General features: G+C 34.1%; 1 protein-coding gene across 3 annotated transcripts in view; it reads left to right on the forward strand.

The window, feature by feature from the left end:
- Positions 1-23,872, forward strand: part of LOC120625649 (polypyrimidine tract-binding protein 1) — a 327,046-nt gene that overhangs the window by 243,042 nt on the left and 60,132 nt on the right. For all 3 annotated transcript variants that reach the window (XM_039892749.1, XM_039892747.1, XM_039892748.1), the window contains exons 2-3: positions 7,203-7,304; positions 19,029-19,175. In XM_039892749.1, coding sequence (XP_039748683.1) covers positions 7,203-7,304; positions 19,029-19,175 — 249 coding nt within the window. The remainder of the gene's footprint in view (positions 1-7,202; positions 7,305-19,028; positions 19,176-23,872) is intronic.

Below are 23,872 nucleotides of genomic sequence, written 5' to 3' on the forward strand. Positions count from 1 at the left end.
TTGAAAATCTCAGTTCGTGATTTATAATAATAAAATAAACGTATGGAAGTAATAATAAATGGGACCGTTACTCTCTAACTTCAGAGGCACTACGTAAATTTCAATTCAAACCTTCGAGATCAATGATTAAGCATCTTATGTAATGGTATATAGATAAAAGTAGAAGTGTGAAGTTTGATCCACGTCTCTTGATATGATATGATAGAAGGAGGCTCTAGCACCTACTATATATCTACGTAATAATGCAAAAAACTAACCTCCACCGATATCTATAAAAAATATAATGAAATAGAAGAAAAAGCATCGCGAGTCGTAATGGACAGTATATATCTCCCATAAAAATATTTTACGCGCATTTTGAAACGGTGCTTATTAAATTAAATCATAATTTACACGTGTCGAGTTAAATCAGACCGCGGAGGTCGTGAAATGGCAATGAAAATTATTAGACCCGCTAAAGCTTTTCCCGGCATACCCTTTTATTCTTTTCCATATTAGGTGTACTGGTTCTCAGTAACAATAACGTCATAAATGCTGAAGCGATTTTTCATTCCCGTCGTAAACGTTGATATTCTCTCGACTCCATTTTATTCGGCCGCAGAAACAATGTATGACCGATTCATGAATTTCTGAACGTTGTTAGTGTAATTGTGCTGATACATGATGTGTTGGTCTCAGTAGTTAATCTCGTTGATGAAATTGAGAAGGTATTGCTATATGTATTACGTAGAAATTTCAATTAACTAGTGTGTGAATGAATTACAATTTGTACTGTAAGAAAAACCTCTGGATCAATAAAACTCCGTTGTTTGCATCCACCATTCATTCTTTTAATTCCTTTTCTTCTCCGTCACCACGACACACAACCGTTCTTGATGCCCGCGCTGACTCGAACCCCCTTTTTCTTTTCTTTTCCAACTACCCACATTTCATTTCCTTTTAAATTATAAAATAAACGAAGGTGGATTGCTTTTAAATTTAATCTCACGCAAAATAAAACCTAACAGTACAAATATAATAAAGCCATCAGTTCTTACGCTCCATCATACCGGAACGCTGAATTGATTGGCAATCCATCGGTCAGTAACAAGGCTTTAGCCTTTCACCAGACCAGACCAGAGCAAATTCAGAAATTTTAATTTCCTATGATGGCTTCTGTTTCGGATTGAACCCGGGACGGCCTAACAGCTAAGAATGTTTAATCCCAAGGCGTTAAGGGATTTAAAAATTCAATATTAGATAGCATCGTATATTTACTAACCATCAAGTCGTATAACTAACCTAACTTATGCTTCAAAGGATAACTTACGGTTAAATTTAAAAAATAAATTGATAAAATATACAGAACAGTAAGTTAACTTTATTAAAATTTGCATTGAATTACAATCCATTTTTGCTACGAACAATATATTATTAAAGACAATAGTAGGAAAAGAACAGTAATTTATTAGAAGCGGAATCGATTAACACGGTGAATAGAGTTAGTGGCGAATAAATATTTCATGTGACATCGATAGTTGGTTATCGGTCGTGTTTACGACCTTCATAAAAATCGCGACTGAGAGAAATGTTTTTATTGCCGGTTCATTCTCTATATCAATTGTTATCTTTCGTCCTTTATGAATATGCGGCGCTTATTCTTTTCCTCTATTTATGTGTTAGCTCCTTGATCGGCATTATTCTTGTTTATTTTTTGTTACATTATGACAAAGAAATAGTATGCTCTGAATAAATCTGCAGTATTTTGTTTTCTATTAGAACACGAATAAAACCTTACCAAATGAAACTACCGATAAAAATAATTGTAGTGAAATAGGTGCAGAGTTCTTTTTTACAGCTTAGCCTATAACAGATTATTGCTGGACTGGTGCCCGGTCGGCTAGGTTTGCCCAAAATCCCCACATTGGGCTCATGGATTGGCTATCGATCGCTCGTTTTTAATAAATTATCATAAATATATTAAACACATAAAATATATAACGAATTGAACGTCTACCGTTTTTTAGAAGTCAGTAAAGTCAATGCTTTACTGACTTCTAAAAAAGGCATTTAGCTGTATACGTATGAAATAGTTTATGTCAATGACATGACTAATCGAGAGATACAATCGCTACAGCAAGCGTGCCGGTATCAAACAAAGTATTTAAATCCAAATTAGATTTCGAGGTTCTAAGGAGTAACCGACAGTATTTATTTAAATGTGGTCTGTAGATTGCGCAGGAAAACGCGATGAAAATTATACCTAAAATAATATTGACTTAAGCAATCTGTAAAATAGGGGTCCCTTTCTGAAATAACAATAAAATCTTGCGAACCCATCTTTGGGAATTTTCGCGGTCCATTTTAATATCACTAATAGATTTTACGTATAGATACACCACAATGGGCATCGATACTCTTGTCTGACTAAATAAAATATATCCTTACATCCCTGTTTCCCTGTACCCATTTTATTAGTGGATAATCTGGTATGTGAAACAGGGTTTTTGTAGTTCTCATCTCATTTATGCTCGGGCCAAAAAAAGCTTTTGTATCTTTTTATCATCATAGTATGTTATGATTGATTTCCTTCCTTGCTTCTCTGTCCGACACAGGGTTCGATGAGCTGGCTCAGTTAGGATTTGCGCCAATAAAAATTAATTAGGAATCTGCCATCAGATACGATGTCAGATCCGCAGATTCCGTGACAAGCATCAAGTGTATTCAATGCCAACAGCAATTACTTAATCTAGAAACTTTACTTTAAAATAAAATGTCAATAATATTTACATCCTCTTTAAAAGCACACACCGTAGTCATATTGCGTAGCTACAAAATAATTCGGGTTAAAAAATGAATATATCTATTATTAACATAAAAGTCTCTCCAGGTTTTATACTAAAGAACTATCAACCAATTATCAAGAAAGCTTTAAACACCATACCACTTTTTCAAATCTAAACGTATGCCATTAGGCCACCCTCATCTCGGATAAACGAGAACCACAATTTTCAAAAGTGATTTCCACTTTGACATTCCTCAAAAAAAGCCCGAGGTTTATTTGTCTGATCTCAGTAAACCTTACCTTTTATATATATTTTATTCTTGATAATATTCTGATAGGAAGGGTCCTTGTATCACGTTCATTCAAATGACATATTGGAGAAACGTTTCAGTATGTTTTGATCGGAAAATATCCAAAGATTTCTTTGGAGAGTAAAACCAACATTTCTGTGAGACCCCAATACATGGAATTGATTTGCACCAGACATATTCAACTAACGGCAGTATATTGTCCGGTATTAGAGCAAGGTATGTAAGTCTATTTACAACGTCCTTCTAGTGGGTATCTACGTAATTACTTGTTAAAAAATACTTTGAAAAGGACTTGAAATTAACTCAAGAAAATTCAGGTCTATTACTTAAATTATTCAGCTATACATATTTGGCTTTCAGATATATGCTAAGAATGTTATTTCTTCATTACCTACCTACCTACTATAGAAATACATGAATAGACAGGTCACAGAATGGATAAATCGTTCGGACTTTTTTCTATACTGCGAACTGATTGAGTTCAATCGATAACTATGTTGATATAATTTGATTTACTCCTAATAATATAAGATATTATGGATATACTTTCCGCACTCTCTGATTGGGAAATTGGATGTAGTTAAGAAAATGATCGTAATAAAATCTTATACTGTTCGTTTTGTTTGATAAGCGTATGAAATATAGCACTAAGTTTCACTTTTATCACATGTACCTTCTCTCTTCTACAGGATTTTGTAGATATTTACGTAGGTAGGTTTCCTCGCTCTTTTCTTGGTAAGTATATATTTATGAAAAGGCTAAGTTACTCACTTTTTGTTTGTCGCGAAACAATACAACATCATCCTCTATTAACTTGATAAATTGTTATGAAAACGTAAATTGTCTTATTTTCTAACTTAATCCACAATTTCGCAACAAATTTTCCGTCCACATTGTTTCTTTGTTGTGAAAAATGTTATTTAATTTCGAGCAATTATTACACGCACTCTACGAGATTACTCTCAGGGATAGGAACTCGTGTCAGCTTTTTTTTTGTTTGAGAAAACGGTCCTTTTTTCTACAATGAAAGCTTTATTCCTTAAAATGGGATTCCCGCTGTTACCGTAATCTTTTTATTCTATTATGCAAATTGTAGGAAAGTGTTTTAAAATATAACATAATGTGCAGACTCTTGAAAGTTTTGGTCGTAATGTTTCAGTGTACAATAATACTGGTGCTAATTTGGCTGAGCACAAATCCCCTAATTAAACTTAATTGACAGGTCTTAAGGTAATGTATATTTTTACAATGTTTCTCGAAAGCAGAACTAAAAATACGCAATTTTTAAGAAACACCTAAGAAACAGTGTAACAACCATCAATAGTGTATGACCACTCAAATTCAAAGTATTCGACTTTTTCGTCAGTGCAAAACAGCTGCCATCTATGGAAAATTCACAAGACATACTAGTACCAATGTTGATTAGTGACGCCGTCAATGCCATAGAAAATCACGTTTGCGGTTAACGTCACGGTAAACAAAGGTCAAGTGAGCTTCACATACTCTGCCCTATTCATCACGATAAGAAACGATAAGAAGAGAAGTTGACGTTTTACGTCAAATGTTGACTGTTTCTATAATTGACTCATCTTCTTCTACTTGCAACTTTTTCTGAATATGATGAGCTGTAAGAGTTCGTATCTCTTGTGCATGTGCCCTAGATACGCGACCATTTTCATCTTGACAGTTTGCAAAAGTTCAAGTACATCATTACTGATACCGATCCAAATATTCATAATTATCAAGGAAATGTAAAAAGGTCGCAGTCAAATAAATCGTGCAAATATAAAATCTACCATACAGCGTTATTCATAAAATCCAAAGCTTTGAACTTTCCTGTTTAAAATTGAAACTTTGTATTCATTTTTCTAGCCAAGAAACTCATGCATGCGGAAATACTGTCCAACAATTTATAATCTCCTCAGGCAACGACACGTGACAAAAAACTAGAGAAATAAGCTAGAGAGCGCACTTTTGCGAACAATTTCACCATCAGCATCTGTTTCGTTTTGTGAAAAAAGCATTACGAATGACGTGTGGGCTTTATTAAGTGTCTCCTGTGACGGATACCGGGGTGTCTGCAGGTGCGAGCGAGTGATATTTCGCCGCATACAGATTAGCTGAGCTGAACACGATGGCGTGCTGATGCTCTCATTAAATGTCCATTCTGAAGGGCCCTTTATGGCCTTTTGGTCGCTTTGAGTAATGCTTCAAAAGAAACATGGTACATCAGTCGCATTCACTGAAACGGTGTTGTTGTAAAAGTCTGTTCAGACTTATCGTATTCAGTCACAGCATATTGTTCAAGTTATAATAGATATAACTTAAGCTACAGATTCTTATTTTCTTTGTATACCTATTACCTTTTTCTTGTTTGCTGTGGTACCTTTTTCAAGTACCTCACTCTGCTTTACTTACAGAAAAAGTCGACCGCAGTTGAGCCATAACAAAGGGGCACACTGACTGAATCAGCTATTTCAAAATCTCAGACAGATATTTTTTTTTTGTTTTAAAAAGAATAGTTCTTAGAAGGTTTTATACAGCGACCAAATAGAGAGTATTAAAGTTACAAGATAAGATATAAAATAAAGCAGCGATTACCAGTTGCATTGACCACTTGTATCCCTCAACCTAAATATTTTTAAACCACTTTATCGGTCGATGACAGTTCCGCGATTTCATTTAAAAGCCTCGAACCGCGAGCCTCGCTGTCTCCGCCAACATTTTATTTGTAGGTACATTTGCTTTATTACATGGGGTGGTTTATACCTCAGCCTGGTGCGTTTAACTGCTGAGGCCTGTCATTTCCTCGTCTTAAATTGAGATTGATCCGATGACAAGGGGTGGGTTGACGTCTGCATTCGCGTGATCTTAATAATTATGTTTCACTTTTCCTTTTTACTGTACCTACCTACATTTCCTACTTATTATGTAGGTACTATATACGAACTAATCATTTGTTTTTTTCATTGTTAATCAATGTTATGCAATCCCTACTAATATTATAAATGTGAATGTAAGTTTGTTTGTTACGTTTTCACGCAAAAACTACTAAACCGATCATCACGAAACTTCGTACACATAGTCCTAAAGGTATTAAAAGTAATATAGGATGTTTTTTATCCCGAAATTAAGCTTAGTTCTCTCGGAGAGGGGGCGAAAGTGTTTGACGATTTTACACCAGGCTTAACTATTCTAAATACATAAAGTGCTGCCACATGTATGAGGCACATGTCTTTCGATAAACAAAAACAAAAGCGGACGAAGTCACGGGCAACAGCTAGTAGCAAATAAATTTTATGGAATAAACCTAAGGGAACTTTTGTTCAAATACTATCGTGTTAACAATACACATCCATTTCGAAATCACAGGCTGGCGTTTCTATTTAATTTATCTGCATGAATCTATATAGATTCTTTTATTAAGAATAAATTAATAATTCATTTTATAACTAGTCAAATCTAAGAAGGAAAATATGGAATAAACAGTCGGGCAAATAATGAGCATAGAAATGTTTTTTTTATTATTTTCATAATAACAGAACATATTTACACAAAAAAGTAGTAGTTATGTGGTATAAAAGCGCACACACACTAGGGAGTCGAGAAGAGTCCGTGCGTTGAACACCGATACCACACACCCACACACACAAATATAAATATATAAAATATAAAGATGTATAGATACATTATATAACGAAAGATAGTATTCCATTCAGCCCTTCACATCCAGCCCTTGACTGTAATCTCACCTGACGGTAAGTGATGATACGGTCTATGATGGTAGCGAGCTTTTAGAGAGCATAGTAGACATACCCCTAATCGATTTCCACGGGACATCGCACCGAAACACTAACTCGCTTAGCGGCACGTCTTTGTCGGCCACGGCCACGGCCAAGGCCAAAACTAGAAAAAACAAACCAGACAATTTTTCAAATTATAATTACCCCAATGTTTAACACCAAAAAGATATATCAATATAATAAAAATATCAGTGTATTTGTTGTTGTACGAAATTGAAACATTTTTTATACGGCTTTACGGTAGAAGGTTTAAATTTATAAAAAAAAATGAACTGTGAAAGGTGTAAAAATATATGTTTTAATTGAATTTTCTTGTTGTTACAGAGGGGCTCGGACGAGCTTCTTTCGCAGAGTGGCGTCACCGTCATGGCGCCCGCGGCTCCACATCATGCCGACAATAACAACCAGGATTCAGCCGCCAAAAAGGTATTTCATAATAAATCACTAGTATCAACCATCATCGACATCGAAATGTCGTACCGCTTATATAAATAAATAAATTTTATGTGACTGCAATAATTTAAACTTTAGAAGTAAGAATAAACTTACAGTGCAATATACTAGGTTACATAAAATTCATAATTCGTTTAAAGGAAATTGCGTACAATGCTACAATAAACTACCAATTGACATCTTGGAGATGTCTCTTAAAAAGATCAAAGTTTTTATTAAACGTAAGCTTATAGAAAAGTCCTATTATAGTATAAAGGACTACGTAAAAGATAAAAAAGCTTGGGTGTAAATTATTGCTCTAACCAGGTTGCTCTTCTAATAATTTAAAATGGCATTGTGAGATGGTGACAACAAAAAAAACAATAAACACTCGGCTAAGTTTGTTGTGGGCTTCTTCTTAGACCAGGACCCGTTTGGAACCCTCGTAGCTTTAGTTTTAAGTTTACGAATGTGGTTATCGCCATCATCTCACTACCGTGTAATTCTTATGTATGCATCAAAAGTGCCACCTACAGTACACTAGATGGCGATGTGTACTGTAGTATAAAGTCAAAGTCAAAGTCAAAAATATCTTTATTCAAGTGGGGGCCCACTTGAATAAAGATATTTTTGACTTTGACTTTGACTTTATACTACAGTACACATCGCCATCTAGTCCCAAAGTAAGCATCGCTTGTCTAATGGTTCTAAGGTAAGTAATGAATAATTTTATGAATAATATACATAATTACTTATAATACAGATAAACATCCAGACTCTGAAAAATATTTATGTTCATCACACAAACACTTAACAGATGTGGAAATCGAATCCACGGCCTTGGACTCAGAAACTTGGCTTGGCTACTCTTCGGGAAATTCGATGACTTGAAAGATTATATGCTAGTGCATATCCGTCGGACGTATTAATGTACTCTGCGAGACACGAGAGTGGACATCTAAGTAATTTCCTAACTGCGTTAATCATTTCCTTCGCAGAAAACCTTTATAATTAATAACAACGCAATCATAACTATCCATATCAAATGGATATGGACTATGATAAATGCGAAAGTGTGTATATATTTCTTTTTTGCGTACTCGTACGTTCGGCTTAGCTACTTTATCGATCTTTAAGAAAAGCACCTGGGAAGACGTACCCAGTGGCGTGCATAGAGGGTATGCAGATGGTATATAATGAAGAAAATCTCCAGTGCGAGCTATAAATACTTAAGGGTAGGCTTTTTATAACTCTTACAAAGCCTATCCTTAAGTTTTTTATAACTCGTACTGGAGATTTTCTTCATTTTATATCATCTGCATACCCTGTGCATACCCTCTATGCACGCCACTGGATGTACCCCTGGGATAACAAAAACATGCCTTTCTGAATCATGGTGAAATTTGGTATAGAGATACTTCGCTTGTATCCTGGAGACCCACATACAGTTATTAAAAAAAACTGTAAACCAGTTGGTCTAAAAAAAAACAAACGCGGACAGCTAGTTAGTTAAATTAAGTATATTGCATTCAAGATTAAGCGGTAAGTATCTTTTTAGTCTGAAATTCCACTTTAGAAAGCAGGAGGCCTTAGAACCGACATCTCTGCAACTTGAGCGCTTCTTCCTTATCATTCTTCATTGAATTTAAATTTCGCTCATCACCATCAATATATTCATCAGCCTTATTAATGTTCGACTACATTCCCTCAAGCCCCTCTCTTGTGGGATACAGGGAAATCATGGAGCATCGCTCGCGGAAATTAAATCTGAACTCTTTCTTATTGTGTTATAACTTAGTAACTATCGGAAGAAAGGATACCTGTTCTATGCTTTTGATACTATACGAATGATATTATAAACATTGTTCTGTTACTATTTTAATGATAATTCAAATATATTAGAAGGTATTTTCCTCGTCACAAATAATTACACTCTATTTTATCTAACTTGTTTTATAACGTTAAAAAATTCTCTTTGAAATTTAAAATAAACTTTTCCTAAGAAAATAACGAGAAGTTTACATTTGATATGTAAGACACTACTATTTACTTGTATGTATTTACACTTAGGCAGGTCAAGGCGAATTTTATATGATTGGGTGCGATTGCTATCATCTCTACTTAACAAAATTACAACCTAAATAATTGTAATCACTTTAATGGAATATCCGGCGCAGTGAGATAGACAGAGTTAAAGGTTACCTACCTATACTAAACATGTGAATGAAATAAATAAATAAACTGTATACGATTTATTTTTATAGCCTGTCAATACTAATACGCGGTTTTATTTTTGTTTTTCTCATTCAACGAGTTATCTAAATCTGAAATAAATGATCAAATCGGACTGGTAGTTTCAAGCTTAGTGTTACAAATTAATAAGCCTTTTTTAAATAAAGTCTATCAGTAAAACATTTACTTCTATACTAATTTCCTGCAAGATGTACCTCTGTAACTTCTGGAAATTATTTTTGTTTTTTCTTCAACAAAAAAATATAACTTGCTTCAACGGAGAGTTCTACTAATTCTACTAAACCGCCCTAGGTCAGATTGGTAGTACGGCCTTAATCCTTATTCCCTCAGTGGAAACCCGTGCCCAATATTTGGCCTAACATTGGAAATGAATAATACTAATCTATTAAGACATTTCGTTCATTTAAGACTATGAACCACTTCTACTTTTAGAACGAAGTTCCTTATGGGACGATGCGATACTAGCCGGCAAAAATTGATATGCGTTCGCTAAATTTTAGTCTATCATTATTATTTCAGTTTGCCTTTATTATTATATCTTTCGATAATCACACCGTCTGGTGGTCAAAAGTGGAACGAGGTGATCTGTATGAGTACATTAAACGCAAGAGTACATTAACACACTAAGTATAGGTGTCTATGCTTACTAATTTCACGAAAAAATATGAAAAGTAATATGTAAAAAAATATAGAAATACCTTTGCGAATGAGGTAAAAGTTTTTAGATAATTTTGTTATTACTTAACTTTTTTGATTGTTATTGATAAAAATTTCATAATAAAAAAATTATATCCAAAATAATTATATTCTTTTTTCTCGAAAAATATTAGAAGTACTAACTTGAAGAATAAGCAACTTGAAATTAATATTTAACTTATAAGGAACTGTATTAGTATCTGGTGTCCCACAACACCACACAACACCACTATATCTCATTTCGATATTTTGTTAAGACAAATAAATATTATGATATGTACCTGTTTAATATTTACCATAATATCGTTTAATAAATCATTTCGAATCATTACATATTTCGTATTCCGTTAAGTAGGCTAATTTGGATTGGCTTTTCCGTTCAAATTTCATAGCTAAATTATTCAAATAGACAGTAGCAGTAAATTTAAAATTTGCTAAATTTCCCATACATAATAATTATAACTGCACGCGTTAAGGTACAATCTCGTAATTACTAATGGTAACAAAGAAACGGCAAATCAACAGAAATATAAGGCCCAAGGTATTAACGTAAAAGAGCGCTCGTAAAATACCAGCGGGCTGTAAAGGGACATCCCTAGCGGTTTTAAGGGCCAAATTTTTATTAATCTTACCCGACTTGCAGATAGCGGATAAATTTCTTACATATTGAATAGAAATTGAATTGATAATTTTCAGCGGATGAATCATAAAAATCATCCCGGGTATAAACGGCCCTTATTGATTTCCGAATTTTCTATTGGACAATGTAATTATTCCGGCTGACAACAGTCCGCTCTTGGGGGTGCTTGCGAATGGCATATATTTGGGAAAAGGAATATTTTATTGGATAACTTTTTTATTTATATGATTTCTATTTAAACAATTTATCGTTGATTAATTAAAGGTACTAATAGGTTATATACCTACAGTAAAGTACTGTAAAGGCTTTTTAATCTGTTGTAACGTAGGGTTGAGGCTCTTTATTAGCCATTATTATTATTAAATTCTTTATTGCCCACACGAAAACGAAATACAAAATAAAACATAAAAATAAACTAGTTAAGGTGTGCATAGTCGGTCTTATCTCCCAGACAACCTGAAAAAAAAACCTGCGGCTAAAATTTGTTTTGCCTAAAAAAATATTGCAAAATTAACTACATGACTGTAAATTCTAATACTACACATATAATTATTATATACCAGCGGACCCCAGCGCCATCTGTCGGGCTGATTTGTGAACCATCCTGGGTGCAACCCAAACGCATACCAAAAAATTCATTCAAATCGGTCCAGCCGTTTAGGAGGAGTTCAGTGACATACACACGCACACAATAAATATATATGTAAAGATAATACAAATTGTTTATCCATATAACAATAATAGACAACACACTATAATGCTACATACATTTTATAAGTTTTGTCATCAGTAATTTAATCTGTTATTCGACAATGGACTTTATTGCGTTAAATATACTAATTTACATTGGACATTATACTTAACTACTGTTAATCATTTGCAATCAGTGCGGTAGCACTGATTGCAAATGATTAACCACTTTCTGTTGAGAATTTCATTCTCTAAAGAATTGTCATATCTTTACGATATTTTAATATGACCTACGGATACACCCTGACCTAACTAAAGAAGTGTAATCGAAATCGGTCCCAATTTGACGGACATATGCAGAAACATCGCAAATCTCCCGGTCTTTTGAAGCCAGTTAAAAATCTTTTTGTATTGTTTCCGCATACCGTTCAAAGTTCTTCAAATAAAAATAAGCGAAGTAAACATTATTTGCTTGAAAGTTTAGTGATACAGTTTAGTAGAGCGCGGTCTGGAGTACTTTGTGTTTCAACTGAATTGTACTTAAAACGTATGGAACTGTAATAAAAAAAATAATGTTGTTTCGGGTTTCCCGTTGCATAGTTTTTTCGAGTGTATTTACATAAACTGGACGCACACGGGGTCGTAAATGCGTACTTTGTTTGGTGCTGAATAAACATCACTTTTTTGTCGGTCCGATTTGATCGCCAAATGGATTGTGTAATCTATTAACTACTATACAGTGCTAAAACTGGATTTCAAACATTAACATAAAAATCTAGTTTTGAATAATACTAGTTTGGTTTTATCGAGGACCGTAAGTTCAATTGTTTTAAAAGTGAAACACAGAGAAAGCTACGTTCTTAACTCCGACATCCCAACACATTATAGGTTGCGGATTCATCTTATACCTACTCTGATAAAGATTGTCTAACTGTAAAATTATCTTGAAAAAGAGCAATCTTCTTGCGACCTACCTCAAGTAAATAAATTTGAATTTGAATTTGATCTTTATGCTCCTTTCTTAAAAAGGTGGCCTTAGCACGTCCTTTCGTTAGCCATCCGCTGAGATGAAAAATGCAATATCTTAAAACATAGGTACATTATCTATAAGTTCTAACTACAGTTTCTAATTGATTCTAATACAACCTCAGTGTGTGATGGGAAATAAGTCCCCATTTTATTACGACATCCAGAGGTCCAAGGGCTTCAGTGGCAGTTTCTTTAACAAAAACTAAAAAAAAGAAGTTCGATTGTGTATTGCATTATTCGACATAGACCGAATCTTAATGATTTATTAGTGAAAACAAAACGGTAATAAAATTATATCTATCCTTTAACACCTATTACTTACGGATTATGTTCGTTAATTAAACAGCATGCGTAGTAGATACGAAGATTTTTTTCTTCGTTTTATTATTGGTTAATCTATAAAAAAAAAAATTGAAAAAAAAAATTGTTAAACATCTAAAAAGCAAGAAATATATATTTATTACAACATTTTAAAGTCGAATTGAGAACACCTGCTTTTTTTTTAAGTCCGTTGAAAAAGGTCTAGACGAGCGTTACGAGCGTAGGTATGGAATGAAGATTTAATTAAGGTTGACGATCTCTATCAATGTATCGATACTATAAATGTAATGGATTTCTACAAAACTAATTTCTTAGAAACAAGAAAATTGTCTAGAAATACACCTATAACGTACTAAAATAATAAAATGATCTTATTTAAAATAAAAGAAGATCAAATTCAACAAAACAAATAGAACAAACCTTGTAAAAGTATAATCAAAAAATGCGCTCACCAATAAAAAAAGAACGATGAAAATAAAAGAATACCGTCGAAAATTAATTATTTATATAAGCTAAGAAGTCTTGAGAGATGACAAAGGAACATTACTAATGTATAAAAGGAATTTTGGCTCCCAGGCATTGTTGTGTTAAGGTATAACGGAAAATGGTGGAATATTTCACCGCATGAACTACACCCGCCGTATTTATCTCAGGTATTTTTTTATAATGACCGCGCGATGTAAACTGCTTACCGAAGGATAGATTTATGTACTCGCCGATCCACTTTCTTTTTGATTTATAAAACCCTACTCGTGTTGATTAGTCAACATAACAGAATAATATCTAAGCACCATATTTATTTGTGAACTCTTTGCAACCTTAAGAATAAGTTTTCTTTCAGTCAACCAACGGTTTCATGTAGGTGGATATTTTTACATCCCCTAGTGGTGTGTAACGCAGAGTTGTACTCTTTCATTAAAAAATATAATAACTAAAATTAATACGAATAATCCCAGGTCAAAGCTTAATTCAAAACGCTACGAAATATTTTTAAAATAAGTTATACCTAGCTTCATTTACCGTACATTCAATTTTACCGCATAATAAACTCTGAAAACCCGCAACATCCACGAAAAGTTACTCCGAAAGTTCTCGATATACGTACCTTATGTATATAGGATATCGAGAAGTTTTAGTGTATGGAGGTTGTGTTTGACTCTTATCAGCAGCATAATTTATTCGTACTTAATTTATATTAATAATTATCGGAAGCTAAAATAATAATTGTTAAACGGACGGACATCAGCTTATTTTTTTCACAATGATTTTGCTCTCGCTCATAAATAACTCGTTTCCAAGAGAAAAACAAGGTCGCTACGTAAGTTTCGCCGACCATTTACTCTCACTTGGCGGACACTGAAAAACCTCGCCTCGGTAATCTTAATTACATTGTGATCTCGTTACTCCGAGCCCTTAATTCATAATTAAATAGGGCCATGTCCCGTCTCTTATTTATTTTCTATTTTTTTCATGCTGTCGCGATTAGGTACCACCATTTTTATAAACTGAAAAATTTAGACAGCGCTTTTTCCGACCCCTTCTACTTTCTCCCGTTGAATATTCATTTAGAATCCATCACAGGGACTGCGAGCTGTTTTTTTTAAGTAGTTCTTACTTATTTATTTTTACCCTATGTTATGATTTCCCGTGATTACACACACAGTATGCACTTCTGATGTCTTAGAATTTTCAGACATTTTATTTAAATTATTATATTGTAAGCACACTTTAGTCCTTTTTATCCACAAAATATACGACGTACTTGTTACAAAAGGCAATAACCCCAAACAAAATATTAGTTAGAGCATGGCTAATCTACTCTCGCTCTGGACCAAGTCATTAATGTCCAAATAAAGTAATTAATTACGTTCCCCGTATTTTCCCCATTTTCTTGACGTCGGCCTGTAAAAACGTAGAGAACCCTGCAAAGTGAAGATCAATCAAATCAGAGAATGCTGCTGAACGACTACTTAAGCATTTACGAGCTTGTCTAACAAAATTACGACTTCGCCCCTCTTACTTGACTGTTACGCTTATTTACCGTAAAACGTATCCGTACTTAAATATTCAAGTCCACCCGAACAAACGAATCTATTGTATTATTATTAACTTCATTTTATTAATACCTACAGGAAAAAGAAAAATAATAATAGTTCAAAAAAACTAAAAAACTCGCTTGGTATAAAAAACTAACTAATTATTACCTTTTTAATTTCGTTTATTTATAAAAGCGTGATTTTTAGTTTTTCTGAAACTAAATATTATTTTAATTAGAGCAAAATTAATCGGTTACCATATCACCATCAAATTTATTAATATTAAAGAAATGGGCTGAAGATGTATGGGGGGAAGTTAAATTTAACATAATTTCTGCTTTATCGAGTATAGATGAAAATTAAATAAATAACAATACATCTTAATTTGCAAATTGAAAAATGGAATTATCTTATCAAATTAGTGTATTTTCATCGGTCCTCGATAAATCTTCAAATTTTGAACGAAATCAGACAGTTTGAAGAGGGTCAAAATGAAGTCTAAAGGAGTCGAATACAAACATACAGGTGAAGCTAATATAAAGCGTGTTAAACACACTTTATTGTAGAAAAATAAAAAATAAATATATGCAAAAAAGAAAGAAGTATATGTTTGTTTATGTTATTTTTACTGGCTGCCTTATCCAAACTTGTTAGTACAGTAATGTACGATCAGGCTTTTATCGGATAACGTAGTAAATTTAACTAATAAAAAGGTCGCTTTATTAAAACCAGTCAGTCAATCAATTTTGAACTTCTATCCATAGATACTCGTAAATGCCCCAGGATTAACCATATATATTCCTGAACATTGATGATATCAATAATTACGTACTTACATATTCTAAAGAACATATAATCTAACAGTTCTTTCGATCAAGGCTTTGTTACAGCGTAAAAAAATCATGAACATTTAATTTTATAACAATATATTCCGTAGGAACCTAATTAAAAGTTGAAACAGCGCAGTAAATGTCTATATTTAATGTTAATATTTATATTTCGTTAACAATAAACCTAGCCCTATATAGTACTAAAGTAATTTTATTATAAATTATTTGCTAGGCGTGTAATAACACTCGCGCTAGCGTTGGTAATCTGTTTAATCGAAATCTTTTAAAGATGAAATCTTTGAATGAAAGATAGACGTTATTTCTAATTACAGAGTAAAAATATTGAGGTTTTGAGGAAATAAGCTCACGTAGCAATTGTTTTAACAAGTAAACCTTTCCCAAATGAAGGTAAACTTTATAAGAATTTTCATGTATCGTTATTAAACTGACATATTGAAAGAAAAATAAACAAACAGACAATATTTTGTATTCTAACAATACGAACCCTGTACAATCGACATCAAAAGAATCAAATCTCCGTAAGAAAACAAATAAAAAAATATATATATTTTCTAAACTCAGTTGCAAAGGGAGGAATAAATCGTGAAGCACGTTCGCCCACCTTAAAGGATACATTTCTGTATTTTCTCTGCTCCGCGTAAGAAAACAACCGTTACCTACGCAAAACGTAAAGGAGGACATTACTTTCGTTGGGTCAGAAAATCTGCGAAGAACGATTTCAACATCAGACACTTTAAATCATTCGCTCCGACTCACATTTCATCCATAAATATTAAATCTTGACTTGGCTCGTGGAATAGAAAAAAAGGATATCGTGTGACATTTCTTCGCGAGGATTTCCGGAAATCGGTCAATTTTCCCAGTGATCGCATTGGGTGTGTTTATTGAAATACCATTTATCGGTTCGTCGCCTGTAGCGCTACGTCGATTGGTAGTAACGTTCAATCTGCTATCAAATCAATTATCCTAAAGACTTACTCCTAATGTTCGATGTGAATTAAATATCAACTACGGGCATGGGAGTACACCAGTTACATTATAATATCTATGTTTGTCCATTGTTTGATTACGCATATCTACCTAGTGAAACAAAGACCTCCATGGTGATGGTCCCACATTTTACACATACTTAATAAGCCCATAGACAGAGATCTATGGCTTCAGGTCATCTATGCCATCACAACTGTTACGATAACAGAAACTGTTAAAGCAACTTAAACTTGCTATTTTACTGGAAAATACTTCTTAGTTTTCCGAATGTTTCGTCGAATGAACTCTTTCCTTTCCGAATCGTTTGTCACACAGTTTATACACATAATCACGATACTCATAAAATTATACCCAAAATTTGCTGAGATATTACCATGGGCAAAGCAGAAAAAATCATAATGAAAGTTGTGGTTGGTCGACTGGGCTAAAATATCTAAATTAAATTTACGTCTATTTTAGAAAAAAATTTAAGGATACATAACTTATAATAAAACAATTTTGAAGACATCACGATAATAATATTAAAGTCTTACAAAGTGGTTGAATCCTTTTGATAAACTTGTCTATGGCCAACTAACAGGCGGCTCATTTGTTACACATTTACGCCTGACCGGTAAAAGGCGAACATAAAAGAATGTTCCTTCGAAAATGTTCCTCCAAAACTTTAATTCTCCGAGATATTTCTTTTGTTCGTAAAAATCTTATAGCCATCTTGAGGTCGATTACCCTATTGTAGTTGTAAAACACTCCAGATGTTTTTGCTTATTCTATTACTATTGTTTAGGTAGAAAACAGAAATATTTCTGTTTTCTCGGTTTTGTCAGCGTTTGACTTTTTATTGAGATAGCTTACGAAGTCAATACCTACTTATGCTATAAGTGAAATTAATCAGAAAACTATTTTCATACTGATATTTACAAATAAGAAGTAAAACAAATACTGATAATTTTTGTCTTTTCAACCTTACCGTTATTTTATTTAAGATGAACATGCCACGGCTCCCGTTTAAGTTTGAAAATTATTTCTTAAGTTAAAAGGTGTAACCGTTACGCTCTAGATTCAAGTACGGTTCCATTAATCTTGTGAAAAGTCACTGTACAGGTAACTCTTTTCACCTCAATAGAAAATGAAGTGTCATACAAAGTTACAATATATTGGAGGCCTCGGCACGGGCCCGCCGCCCCCGTAGCCCGTAATCAAAAGGCTCTTCGGGGAACAATAGCACCCACATCGGTTCGGGACCGATAAGCCTCGACAATTATACTACATCGACTTTTCAATTATACAACCGACTCTTCCCCCGAACAATACTAGCTTTATTTATGTATATTAGAGCGGTCATTTTGTACACCGTTTAAACGCGTGTTCATGTAAACATTACTCTCCATTAGCTGAGTAGAATGGACTTTTGTACCTCCGACCAAAATTAAAAATATTTAACATTGTTTAGGTGTTTAATATCTTGCGCTCGTAATCTTTTCATTGTGGCCGTGTTACAATGGGATTAATTTCATATTAAAAGGGGGAGTTATTTAACTGTTCAGAAATTTTATCAGGTTATATTATTTACAATACTCGTAACAATAATAATTAATGTATGATAATGAAGTGATTTTTTAATCGACTTAGTTTTTCTTTAAATCGGTACGTTTTTATAATCCTTCTCATATTAGAAATTCAAAAGTGTGATTGTTTGTTTGTTTATCCTTCCTTCACGCAAGCTACCAATCAACTAGATTTTTGCCATCGACTTAGTTGAAAGAATGCAGAGTAATATAGGCTTTTCATCCCGGAAAACCAACTGTTATCGAGGGATTTAAAAAAATTGATAAACGCGAGCGAAGAACACGAGCAAAAGCTTGTTCTTGTGCGATAAAACATTTAACAAGTTATACCACTAACATCGCAAGTAGAAACTCACTGAAGTAAAAACACTTTAAAACGAGGACTTAAATAATCCGTTGAAAATTATATAACTAGAAAAAAATATTAATATTACAAGAGAATGAAAGTTTGAGCAGGGGACAGACATTGCGATCGCAAAAAGTGTAACAAAACACTTTCTTTTACGTGGATACACACAATATTGCACTCTTGAATTTTACTTGCAGAAGTCGACGCTAAGTTCAGAACAAAACCTTTTTGTTGTGGCTTCTATTTCACGCCTTTTCAGTTTAAAGAGTTTAAACTTGAGTTTTTTTTTTTTCCTCAGGTGAAACTGGAACAAAATGTCGGCAAGCCATCAAGGGTTATCCACATACGGAACATACCAAACGAGACGACGGAAGCCGAGATTATACAGCTGGGCCTGCCCTTCGGGCGGGTCACCAACGTGCTCGTTCTCAAAGGAAAAAATCAGGTAAAGACGCAAAATTATACGCAGCTCTTGTACCGCCTCGGGTTAAATGGATGCTGTGACGCGAATGTTTACAAGAATAACATCCACAATGTTGCTTATATTTTATTTGTGAATATATCTAAACAACCTTTAATGTATTTGTTAGGTCACTTGTTTACTTTGTCACGGTGTTTTCACTGTGCCCGGTGAAGGTTTTGATATTATAACCCAGATTCGGCAACTGTAAAGGATCTCGCCGTCTGGCCGTAGGATAATGCTGGAAAAGTCTTACATTGGAAAACAGAGATTTTCAATAGGCATATATAATTTGAAGATTTAAATGCAAATTTCGCTTATTCCAAGTAGGCCTCTTAACATAACAGGCTCTTTTGAAAATTCATTTATGTTGGCTAAAAGGCCTCGAATTGAGTCCTTGTTTCTTAATGTGAGAAGTTACATGGGAGCGGTAATGGCCCCGTAGATAGGACTTCGGCTTTTCTTTTGAGGGGCCGAGTTTGAATCCAAGCACGCACCTAACTTTTTTAAGTTACAAGTGATCTTAGCAATTAAAAATCCCTTGCTTTAACGCTGAAGTAAAACACCGTGAGGAAACCTGCATGCCTGAGTTCTCCTTAATATTCTCAAAGGGATTTGAAGTCCACCAATCCGCTCTAGGCTTCCGTGGTGGACTACGGCCTTAACCCCTTATCATTGTGGGAGGAGATTCGTGCCCTGTAGTGGGCGGGTAATAAGTAGATTATTATAACTCTGGCAGACAGAAAATAATGAAAAAATCGTTATTCCATAATTTTTTCCTTAATATATTCACGCCTCATTACACCATATTTGCTCCCTCAGTCGAGAATAGGACGTTAAACATAGACCCAGCAAGCTTCTGCAATTTTAGTTGTAATGTATCCGTATAGTTGGCGGGCTTTAACAATCCGTCAGCTTAACATTCTCTGTAAGGATGAACAACACATATTTGCAAACTTCTGGCTGATGCCAAAACTGATATCACTTGACAGAAAAACCCAACACCCAGACCTGTACAGAAAGAACCTAGGACTTTTTAATCCGTAGTCGAACACGCTAACCACTAAACTAACGAAGCCATAAATGTTCACCTTATCTCATTGGCACCTTGCTAACTTTCCGCTATAGAGTTGATAAACAACAATAGGGACTGAACTGCAGTTAGCAGTTTCAAACTAACATTGGATAAAGTGCAAATATTATTTCTTCTTTGCAATAGCCATAGAGCCGGGCTATCTGGTGCATAAATAATGAACAAATCGCTTTAACTTCTCCTCTATGTTACTTTACGTCCCAAGAAAGTTTTGACGACTATTTTGCAACAACTCCAGCACTTATGCCCGCTCTCTGCTCACGGGTAGTGCGCCATTCAATTTTTAAAAATGATTTACGCTTACGTTTTCCCATTTTTTGTGTGTTTTTGAGTGTTTTTGTCATTTTTTTTTTAATAATTGGCAACCTAGCCAACTTTTTTTTTTTTATAATAGAAAGATTCCCAGCCAATCGGTACTCTCAGAATTATATGTAGGTATAGTTACGTATATGCATATGTGCTACGCTACGTAAGATATAGTAGGAAGTGATCTAAGATAATAATTAAATGTGTCAATGTTTTGTTTTTATTATTATTGAATTTTTGGTTATTGTTATTATTATTGTTTTTTTTTTAATTCTTAATTTCATATAGCTTATTTTTATGTTTTAATTTTATTTTATTTTTTGTAATTATTACTTATTGTTAAACTCTTTAATAGCCTCGGGGAGAAGAATTGGGCAACTGTAATGTCGTCACGGGGTGCGTTGCTAAATAAACATATAGAAAAACAAAGTTAGGCAAATTAATCCGTTTGCATCGATTTGCGAACAGATAACACAAATCGGCTTAGCCTGCATTTATTAACTTATTTTCATGGTCCTCTTTTCATTTTGTAGCGGAAATTTGCATAAAAATTAAAATTTAATTGGATGTTTTGTGGCAATTATCGTCAGCCTGAAGCTGGACACAGGCCTTTCAGGCATGAAGAGACTAGAGAGAGAGGTAGAGATTACATCTACCACGCTGCTCCTATTTTAGTTAGTTGAATAATTTAAATCATTTTGATATCGAATCGTATTAAACTATTTAAGCCAATTTTAACAAAAAAAATTGATGGTAGAAGATTAACATCAGAAGCCATTTTTATTCGCTCTCAACTAGCAGTCATTATATATCCACACTAAAAATATTAATTTGAAAGTGTCTGTATGTTTTTTTGTTTGATTGTTACCTACGTTTGGCTTGGACGTTGCATCGATATAATAATGAAATTGGGCACAAAGATAGCTACATAGTATACCTACAAACCAACTGCCAATACCGGGAAAATAAAAGGTTTATACGGAGCTCATCATAACATTCGTTTTGTAAAATCTTAAGGTAATTTAGAACGATTGCATCCTTTAGACGGTCAACGTAGGTACAGTAAAATTAGCTACATATTAAAACTCACGCAGGCCCAACCACAAGCACCACATGTTATAGTCCATAGTTTTGATTTCTTTATAATTAAAAAAATAATCTGTTTATCTGTTACAAACATTCTCGTTACGTAACAAATAAACGAAATGAATCACTCTAAAAGAAGCATCCCTCAAGTCGTACAAATAATACAATACGCATGGGCTTTTAATAAGCGAACTCGGTCATGTAACACCACTCCTCACAATAGGAGCCAAAAGCGGAAGCACAACAAGTGGGCGGCTCGGTCTCGTCCGCAAATAGGCCGCTAACCATTGTGGCACCGGCCTCTACCTACTTGTTTCCCGTTTTATATTACCTATAGGCCCTCTGGAAAACAGGTCACGCTACATCCACTACGTGGAGAATGCTCCCAATTGACAAAGCAAAGTAAAAGTTTCAAAGCAAATGATTTAATCATACATTATTCGTCATTATCAACACATTACCGGCCCACTAAAGAGCAAGGGTTTCCTCTCAGAGTGAAAAGGAGTTAGGAAGTAGTCCTACTTGTTTCCCGTTCTACATTACCTGGCGGCCCTCTAGAAACCAGGTCACGCTACACGGAACATGCTCCATATTGACGAAACAAAGTTAATTTTCTAGAACAACTGCTCTCATTGTGTTCATTAACCCATAAATGACCCAATACAGGTCACAGATATCCTCGCAGAAAGAGACTGGTTTAGCGGATTGGTAGACTCACCAGTCGGGATTAAATATTGGATAGAAGCAAGCGTTACTTTGCGGAATCCCATAATGTATTATGGAAATTAAGCTTAATTTGCTTTACTTTATATTGTGTAATTTATAATTTCTTCAATCTTTATACTCCACACCAAACAGATCTCAGGAGATGTTGCCTCAACAGTTGTTTATAATAAAGTCAGCATCTCCTGAGGATTCTCCCGTTTCGCAGCGAAACGTGCGTAGAGGGTACATTGCCGAAGATCTGTTTGGTGTAGACTGTAAAGGTTGAATAAATAAATTACACCATACAGATTCTCCTGCTTTTCGCGTAGTATAGTAAACTAAGCTTAATTTTCATAATAAGACTTCACAAGTCATTGCGAACATTATGGAAACTACTCAGGTAAGTTGGTTTCCTCACGATATTTGTACCGTAACAGGAAGAGTAATAATTAATTGCCAAAAACACACATAAGTCAAAAAAAATAAAGGTGCATGCAGGGGATTGACCTCGGTCCCCCGAACAGGGAGTACAACCTCTTACTTACTATCAACGGTGTAACAATTGCTTTATTGGTGACAAATTTTTACCCACTGTTTTACCACTTACGCACTCTTCATTTTTCAATGTATCCAATGATTGGAGTAATATTGTCTGTCAAACAATCAATGTTTATTGTTTTTTTAATTATTAACAGACGTAACTAATTCCATGTGTTATTCATGTATGTAGGTATTAGTTTTACAATTTTGTGGAAATTACGACTGGTGCTACGTATTTCAGCTAAAGCTGTGACAGACGAACAGATTGATGGATAGGCAGCGGACGTTTATTAATATGGTCCCTTTTCTTACCTAAAGGTACGAACTACGGACCGGATACTTAAAAGACAATATAAAAATGTTTGAAATCTCTTAACATATTCGAAGATTACTAAAATTTGAATTTCGTCTCTAAGTCAGTTAAAATGTCACGCAACAAATTGACTTTCTAATTATTGTTACTAAGAAATTATCTCATACTCGTACCTAACGGAAGACGTCACCTGTCCGGTAAAGCAGCGCATATCCTATTATATTTTCCAGCCATCCAGAAACTCATATTAATATACGCACAAGATTTAATCCAAATCAGTCCAGCTGCTGAGGAGAAGTAAGGTGACAAACGCACATACAGTAGACTGATAAATAAAAAGATAATTATAAAAAAATATATATCAAAAGTCTAAAATTATGCTATATGGGATTCAATATAAATCTCACCATGCTGATGTTATGAAGTTCGATTCCGGTGAAATTTTTATTTAATTAATTTAATTCTTTGATATTATCACCTTAACGCAAAAAGTTGAAGTGCCACTTATAAAAAAGGGAAGTTTAAGTTCTAATCCTTCCTTGCCTTGGAAATCGCTAAGCAGGCGTTAAACTCAATCGGGAAAACTTTCGCAAAATGAAGCTAGTATTAGCGGACATTAGTGAAGTTTATTCAGCTTAA

Source organism: Pararge aegeria, chromosome 8, assembly GCF_905163445.1.
Source record: "Pararge aegeria chromosome 8, ilParAegt1.1, whole genome shotgun sequence".
Lineage (NCBI taxonomy): Eukaryota > Metazoa > Arthropoda > Insecta > Lepidoptera > Nymphalidae > Pararge > Pararge aegeria.